The sequence below is a fragment of the Dioscorea cayenensis genome, unplaced genomic scaffold (genome assembly GCF_009730915.1).
Source record: "Dioscorea cayenensis subsp. rotundata cultivar TDr96_F1 unplaced genomic scaffold, TDr96_F1_v2_PseudoChromosome.rev07_lg8_w22 25.fasta BLBR01000482.1, whole genome shotgun sequence".
NCBI lineage: Eukaryota > Viridiplantae > Streptophyta > Magnoliopsida > Dioscoreales > Dioscoreaceae > Dioscorea > Dioscorea cayenensis.
In genome coordinates this window covers 26,397-35,294 of record NW_024086873.1, presented here as the reverse complement: position 1 = coordinate 35,294, position 8,898 = coordinate 26,397, and the positions used below count along the sequence as shown (strand labels likewise).

At 33.1% G+C, this 8,898-nt stretch overlaps 2 protein-coding genes across 2 annotated transcripts; both read right to left on the bottom strand.

Annotated features, from left to right (window-relative positions):
• Positions 1-3,615: 3,615 nt before the first annotated feature.
• On the bottom strand, positions 3,616-4,422 carry LOC120254543. The gene has a single exon (XM_039262643.1). The coding sequence runs from the start codon at positions 4,420-4,422 to the stop codon at positions 3,616-3,618; it is 807 nt and encodes a 268-aa protein (XP_039118577.1).
• A 3,242-nt stretch (positions 4,423-7,664) lies between these two features.
• LOC120254544 lies at positions 7,665-8,451 on the bottom strand. Its single transcript, XM_039262644.1, has 2 exons — positions 8,320-8,451; positions 7,665-8,222 (listed from the first exon to the last, which is right to left on the bottom strand). The coding sequence occupies exons 1-2, from the start codon at positions 8,326-8,328 to the stop codon at positions 7,848-7,850; spliced, it is 384 nt and encodes a 127-aa protein (XP_039118578.1). The 5' UTR covers positions 8,329-8,451; the 3' UTR covers positions 7,665-7,847.
• Between the last annotated feature and the right edge of the window lie 447 nt (positions 8,452-8,898).

Genomic DNA, 8,898 nt, shown 5'->3' with positions numbered 1-8,898 from the left:
TTTTATTTATATTTTGAATTATTTATTTATTATTATTTTCAGAATTACTTTAAATTATTTGCAATTTCAAGTTAGTGATATTTTATTTTGAATTAGAATTATTTGAAAGGTTTGAATATCTATTTAAATTCAGATTATTTAAGTTCTAAAGTTTAGACAGCTTATCTAAATATATATTACTTCAATTTTGAATTTCAGATATCATTAAGTTAATTTCTGATTAATTATTATTAATATTTTTTTAAAATTATTTCAAGTTTAGATTAAAATAATTGGTTTATTTTGATATGATAAAAATGAGATCACGTGACTGCAAATAACTTGCATTTTACCCTATGATTTCTGATATGTTTATTGTTTTGTGAATATGAAATATTTAGACACAGTACTCGTAGTCCCCAAACTAACTTTGCAATAACCTTGTCATTGGGGGTTAAACACTAACTGTGTCGACATGTACTCTGATATAGAAACTATAGTTTCCCACCACTTTCCGTCGGTGATGAATAACGGCCTCTGATAAATCTGGCTCGTGTCACAAAGGGTAAACTTATGAGCTCTGATATTCTGGCTCGTGTCATCGAGGGTAAATATATGAGTTCTGTTATTTTGTTTTGGCAAGAGTTGTTTGGGGGACCTATATGCTTGGTTTTGACATCTGTGTTTATTTGAAATAAATTTGATTTCTGATTTTGATTTTAATAATTTATGATTTATGTAAATGATCCCTGTAATTTTTAGTGGGTGCTTACTGGGATGTCAAGCTCATAATTTGTTGTTTAATATCTTTTCAGATCAAGAGTAAAGTTGAGTGGTGGATAGTTTAATGGGGATCGTTAAGCAATCGTCGAGTATTAGCATGTAATAAGTCTCGTTTATTGTGGGCCTATAATTTATTTGAATAAGTTTGTATTGTTTTTTGCAATCCACTAAGTTTGATTCTTTGTTTTGTTTTGGATCAGGTTTTAAGGCATTGTATGTCTACTTGGTTTCAGCCTTGTAGGTGTACGGCCGTTTGTCGGCGTCCTGGGTCCATAGAACTGGGTTCGGAGCTTGACATAAAAAAAAAAGGACATGGAGTATAAATAAGAAGTGTGAGAAACCGATCTAACTTTTTTTTAAAAAAAATATATTATAAAAAAAAGTTTTGAGGGTAAATATATAAAAAGAAAAATGATTGTGTGACATTAAAGTTATTTTACATCAAACAAAAACAAAGAAATTCTAGGATGTAAAGGTATAGTAAGTATTAAGTTAATATCTATTTAAAACATTACATCAAATTTTTTTTTCCCGGTTGTAACAAAATTGACTCTTTTTTTTTATTTATTTTAAAAATAAGCTTTTATAGAGTGTCATCAACAAAAGTGTATTAGCTTTTCTTTCTTTTTTTTTTACTTATATATTTAAAAAAATTATAAAACATTAAATATTGGTTTTCCATATTTACCTTTTATATTTAATATACTTCTACAATTACTAATAAATCATATTTAACTACATATTTTATTAAATCTTATTTTAAACAAGGATAATATTAAAAAGTTAATACTTCCTTAACTCATTTATATTTGTCTATTTTACTTAATTCGTATAGATTAAGAAAATCAATTGAAGTTAGTTAGCAATCTAAATTTATAAAAAATTATATTAACTTTCCAACATTTCCCTTATTTAAAATATGTTTTAAAACTGTGTAGTTAAATATAATTTATTGGAAATTGTAGAAGTACATTAATTGTAAAATTGGAAAAACAACACTTAATGCTTCACAAATTTTTTGAATGAAAGTAAAAAGAACTAAAATGAGACAATTAAAAAAGACCCAATGAAGTATATATTGGGATATATTTGGCATTTTTTGTTTGATATATTTGGCATATTGGATATATTTAGTTGTCAAAGATTTGACTGTATAATGTGTATATTCTTGTGTATATTTAGGTTGGATATTTTTGATCATTGGGAGATTAGATCCAATCTTTAAGGAGGATTTTTAGGCTATTAGTTTTTCTCCTTCCTTTATGTATATATTATTGAATGTGGTTTATTCTTGACCAAGGAAGAAATAAGAAAACTTTTATCCTTCATACCCATTTTTCTTGGTGGTACTAGAGCTAATTTTTCATCTTTAATCTGCTCGTGTTGCAAGTGACACCGTGGCCACAGTTGCCAATGATGGGAAAAATAGTGCCGCTAGTGATATCACCATCCAGCCTTGCGTCTGGAATGTCCAGAAAACTGACATTCTAACTCCATTATCACCATTTTATTTGTGCCTATCAGATTATCCCGGTATGAATATATGTCATGTGATCTTGAAAGGAGACAATTATCAAAATGGCATAAAGATTTGCGCAATGCTTCACGTGCGAAACGAAAGCTTGGTTTTTTGGATGGAACAATACGCAAACCTGACAATGATGCCAAAGAAATCGAAGATTGGTGGAGTGTAAATTCCATGCTTGTGGCTTGGATTTTCCAATCGTTTGAAAAGCTCTCTGCATTCACATCATTTGAAAGAAAGAATGCCGACATGAAAATAATACAATACTAATTTAGAAGCATTTATTTTGAAAAACCAATAAATATTTAATTTAATTAATCCCCTGTGGTTTTTAGATTTTTTATTTTGGAGTTTTAGAAAAATATTGAAGAAATAAGAATAAATTTTATTATTATAAAATAATAAAATTACTTGTTTATTTTTTATTTTTCAAAAATATTTTATAAAATTTTATTAAATTAATTTTTGAGCCTTCAATCCACCAACATTTAAGGAGTTACAATCTCTAAATTAATTTAGATTAAATATTGAGAAGTCTAAGTAATAGATCTCTTTGATGTGAATATCTTGCTTAAACCATTTATCCTTTCGCTACTTGAACCAATTTCACATAAATTTTTTAATACTTTTTATATTTTATTTTTTGATGAATTATAAAAAATAGTCTTTTCAATTCTCTATAATGCATATCTTATAAATTATATGTAATATATGTTAGAATAATTCTCTATATAAAATTTCATCTGGATATGATGATATTTTTAAAATTGATGGCGGTGAAAACCAATTTCACCATTGTTTCATTGGTAGGAGAGAAAAAGTCCATTTTGATTTTAATGAAATAAATCCATTTTTTTTCTATCAAATGATGATTTGTTTGATTTTTGCATCTTTGCCTGTTTTTCTTACAGTTTTGGATGAGATTGGAGTACGGAAATTCGATAGACATCCTTAACATGTTTTTTGGAAATGAGTTTTCATATTTAATACTATTTAATCATATTTATTATTATAAGGATAAATTTAAAATTATTTAGAGATTTTATGAAAGTATTACTATTTTTCATAATACCAAAAAATTACTATTTTTCAGGCATTATAGAGTTAATATTTTGGAAAAATGAGAACATCCCGAGACATTTTTTTTTATTTTTTTAATAAAAGTGGATAAACCACATTCATTAAAAAGCCAAGGCTACAAAAGATACAACAACACTGAAATCTGGACCCACCAGCAGTGGGAGAGAACCAAAACAAAGCCACCACAAGCATACAACAATGAGAGCCCCCCACAGGACAGGGGTCCCCTCACAAAATAAACATCAATGCTAAACTTCTCCCGTAGAAGAGATATGCTCCGGAGGGGCATTGAGCTCCACCTCCCTAGTCGCCACGAATTCCAGGCTCTTCTTGATTTTCTTAATGGGCTCTTCCAGCTTAGCCCTTTTAGCTTCAGGAACTGCATTCAACCACATAAGAAGCATATGAACAATTTTCACAATAATTGTAGCATTCGAGGCACAAGAGGAAGAGAAAATGCGTGCATTTCTTTCGATCCAAATGTTCCAAGTAATGGCCCTAATCAAGAGATCCCAAAAGGTGGATAGAGGCCTCTTAATATTCTTTCGCCAATTACCCCACAGGTCTCTCATGGAAGAAGGATTCGATCTGACATCAAACAGGTGTCCAAAGAAACCCCACACATGTAAAGCAACAGGGCACTGGAGAAAGAGATGATTAGTAGACTCTACATTAGAGTGGCACATCACACAAGTGGTTGACGGTAGCAGATTACATCTTCTTAAAGCTAAATTTTCCAAGGAGAGAATCTTATCCTCCCAGGCTAACCAATTGATTAGGTTAACCTTTCTCGGACAGCTCCCCTTCAAGATGACGGGCGTCCAGGGACATCGAATTCCCCCATCAACCAGGAAGGAATAAAAAGACTTAACCGAGAACACCCCATTAGAGGATAATCTCCACCGCTTTAGATCCTCCCCCGGCCCCGTATGGTTGGCCAAGCCCATAAGTAATCTACTCAAAGAGGGGTAATCACCCCGAGGAAGCCAATCCTCTCTACCAACCAAATCCCTCACCGTTCCTTCTCCAAGGCCAGTAAGAAACGATGAGGCCATAACTCTGCCGGTGCCCGACCCTCCAGCCAATTATCCAACCAAAACAAAGTGGTGGACCCATCTTTCACCGTGGCGGTCAGATTCATCCTAAAGGCCGGCAATGAATGAAGAAAGTCATTCCAAAGAAAAGACCTCCGCTTAGGTTGCTTGTGAAACATATTCCAACATGGATTCCTTCTGAAATAGTTTACATGGAAAACAACATCCCCGCACCATCTGCCACCAGACCTAAGCTTCCACCACCACTTCCCCAGGAGGGCCATGTTGAAGGTAGCTAAGTCTAGAATACCCCAACCTCCCTGCTCTCTCGGTCGACATAGTCTTGCCCATTTAACCAACCTAATTTTGGGATGATGGATATCAGGGGCAGACGACAAGAAGTCTCTTCTAATCTTATCAATGCTTTTAAGGACCCAGTAGGGAATCTTGTAAATTGACATCCAGTAGGTTGGCATAGCAGATAAAACCGAGTTAATCAGGGTCAGCCGACCCCCAGGGAAAGAAATCGAGATTTCCAGACAGCTAGCTTGGATCTGATCTTATGAATAAGAACATCCCAGTCTTGTTTCCTGGGCCGGCTACCAGAAATAGGTAACCCCAGATAGGTCATAGGCAAGACCCCAGTACCGTAGTGCAAAGTTCTAGCTAGGTAAGCCTGAGGCTCCAAATTTCTTTGGGAAGAGAATAAGCATGATTTCTCCGTATTAACCCTTAGACCCGAGAGGCCTTCAAAAATAAAGAGGATCATCTTGATAATTCGCAGGTCCTCTCCACCCCCCGCCGTCATGATAAGGAGGTCGTCAGCAAACTGCAGATGGCACATCTTAGTACTAGAATCCCCCAGAGGGACTCCAACTAGGACCCCGGAATTTAACGCATTATTGAATAAGGTACTCAGCACATGCACAACCAGGGTGAAAAGCAAAGGGGAAAGAGGATCCCCTTGTCGAAGTCCTCTTTTGAATCTAACATATCCACTCTCTTTCCCATCCAGAGACATTTCATGCTATGATCTCTTTGCCAACGTTTCCATCAATTTTCATAGTTAGGCAAAGATGGATGATTGCCGGGTTATATATATATATATATATATATATATATATATATATATATATATATATATATTATAATAATGAATATATGCTCAAATGTACTTACATTTTAATATCTTTGGAAATACTTAGGAAGACCTATTTTAGACAAAGGCATTCAAAAGATTCATTCTCCAAGTGATCTTTAACTTCAATGTCTCCAAAGACATCAACATACATCATCATTAAGACAAGCCACCCTTGTGGTTGTATTAATACTCATTAAGCTTAATTAATCCCCATTCTTATCTGTCCAAGTGATTGCTAGCTTGGCAACCTTAACCTTTTTAATTTATCATTAGCCAATTACCGCTTGCTTAAACTTAGTCTTAGTAATCTTTGTACTCATTGTTAACCAATAGATAAGAACTAAAATGCTCATAGACATAATGGGAAAGGATGTTAGTTTCATATCTTGTTTTCTTAGCACATAGATTATTGAATTTTCATAAAAATCAAGTTGGCTTAGATCTAGGGTTATCCACTAAACACTCACTTAGTTTTCATTAATGTGTTACAAAAAGTCAAAAAGTGTAGGTAATTTGATTATGATGCATTTCTTGATTGATTAGTGAAAAGGATATTTTATTTGGGCTTATTTGGAATCTTCCGATAAAGAATTAATGAAAATGTCAGGAAGCTCTGAAATTTTCCATTATCCTTTTCATTTTATCCTTTGTTCAAACAAATATAATATAATATTTTTTGTTGTCAATTTTTGAGAAGAAATAGAACAATAATAAGAAAAACTAACATAATTTTTGAGTCCAAAAGTAGAACAAAAGGATAAGTGAAGGGAAAAAAGGGAAAAGAAAGGAAATGCTCCATCTTTGTTTAGATAATCAAATTTTAGTGATGAAAAAACAAATAATAAACTTTGTTTGGTTAAATAAAGAAACAAAAGTAAAAAATACATAATAGTATATGATTTATCAATTATACCTTATTATTATCGAACAAAGTTTTATAATTATTTATAAAAAATGAAAGTATTATATATTTTTAAAAGTTATAATTTTTTTTGGGAGTTATCTTTCCCTGCCGATATCTGATTATCCAAGTAACCCTGCTTTTATTTTCTCATACAACATGTTAGGACATGTTTGAATAGCCCAAAATTATGGTATAATCCGTACAATATTGCATAATTTAACATTTTATGAGAATTATATCATATGGGATGTTTGGCTACTTAATTTTGACTATAAAATTATGGCATAATATGAGTGTTATGGTACAAAAAAATATTCCACTCAGAGTGATATTTTTTCATTGTAGAGTGCGTGATGGTTGGGCCACTATCCGGATGCCCTATGGTGATTAGCCAGTGGTCTTTGACGATCGACCATCAATCCACTTGCAGTTTGTCCATCGACCGATAGGCCTCCGCCGATTGGCCGTCACCAACCATCAGCCAACCTATTTAATAATTTATGTAATAATTTTTATTTTATTAACCAAACACTTATTCTATAAGAATAAAACAGACAAAGTTTCCGTAATAATCACTTTCACTTATTACGTAATAAAATAATACTCCCTCCGCTCCTAAATACATGTCGTTTAAGGATGTTGGGATAGCATTAAATTATTTAAAATTTAATCCCTCCGTTCCTAAATACATGGTTTCAGGAAGCATTTATTAATTTTTTTTTCCAAAATTACCCTAATACTCTATTCAAGTCTCTTCTTGAAATTTAATATAAGAGAGAAACGTGAAGATATAAATTAGATGTAATTTTGGAAAGATAACTATTTTTTTATTAAATTATGTGAAATAACCAAATTTCTTGTAAGATTTGGTTATTTATGACAGATAAAAAGGAACGGAGGGAGTAACATAAAAAATAACCAAATTACTAAATTATCCCTCTCTTGAAACCATGTATTTTTCTTGGAACTATAAATATTACTCTCTTCATTTATATAACTTAAGAAATTGAAGATGTGTAAAATTGGGAAAAAAAAAAAGTATTACTTTGATATTGTAAAACGACAACTATTTTTGAATAATTTTTTTTTTTAAACAACATGTATTTTATAACAGAGGGAGTATTATATTTTTTTATTTTATAATCAAATAGGGCATAGAAGAAATTATTAGGTTGGCTTCTAAGGTAGAACATTGTTAGCTTCATCAGGCCAAAGAAGTACCAACCGAAAGTGGTTTTTTTTATTATGAAAAGAACCAACCGCCTATTTATTGTAACAAAAGAAGAACAAAACCAAACACAAAGCAAAACCAAACTAAACAAACACAGAGAAACGGAAAGACTCACAAAGTAAACCCAGAGTTCAACAAGGCGGGGAAACCGAAAGTGGTTTAAGTGAAGTCTACTTGAACTTGATCGTGGCAATAAAAGCCTCCTTCTTCACCGGAACAATCTCAGCGATCCTCTCGAGTTTCTCCTTAACAATAAGTACCTGAGTACCCTGCTTGCTAGTCTTCTCCTCCACCTTCTTCCTAGTCTTGACTATGCTGACGACCGCCGCACGGTACCCTTCTTTGGTAATTATCTGTGTACTCTGCTTGCTAGTCTTCTCCTCCACCTTCTTCCTAGTGACCATGCTGACGACCGCCGGATGGTACACTTCTTTGGTAATTATCTGTGTATTCTGCTTGCTAGTCTTCTCCTCCACCCTTTTCCTAGTCTTGGCCATGTTGACGACGGCAACCGCACCGCCCTTCTTTCGTCCATCTCCTCCTTTCTGAAAAATTAAATTAATTAAATAAATGACGATAATATCAAGAAATTAATAATTAATGATATTTAGAGGGAAATGGAAAGGCTGAAATATGGCTCACCTCGCCCATTGGCAAAATTTGCTTACTCACTGTAGAACTTTTATTAGGAATTCTTCACAGTGAGTCTTGATTTGTGTTGAGAGGCAGTGAACGGAAGGAAAAGGAGGTATATATATGGGGATAAAAATAGAGGGGGAGGAAGGAGGAAAGGAGGAAGGAGGATGGGAGATGATATACGTCATGCATGAGAAGAATTAGGGCTCATGAGTCATGCATGACTTGACGTATATAAGTTATTGACGGGCTTCTTAATGGGCTGGAAACGGGTTTGTTCAACAAACCCGCTCCGAATAAGACCAAATTCATCTCTTTGGTTTATTTTTCATGTTCATCTATCTCTTGATTTATTAACACCGGCTTAACTGCAGAAACAAATCCAAAATTTTACTTATTTATTTATAAATAACAACTACTGCTGCATTCGAATAAATACTATATAAAAAAGAAATTTATGAGAATGTATGTACCGAGCATCATAATTTCTATAATAACAAGATATATTTTCCACGGCTTCAGTGTCGGATTTGGACCCGATGTGAGACTCGCACGTGCGCGAGTAATAAAAGACACGTGTCACCG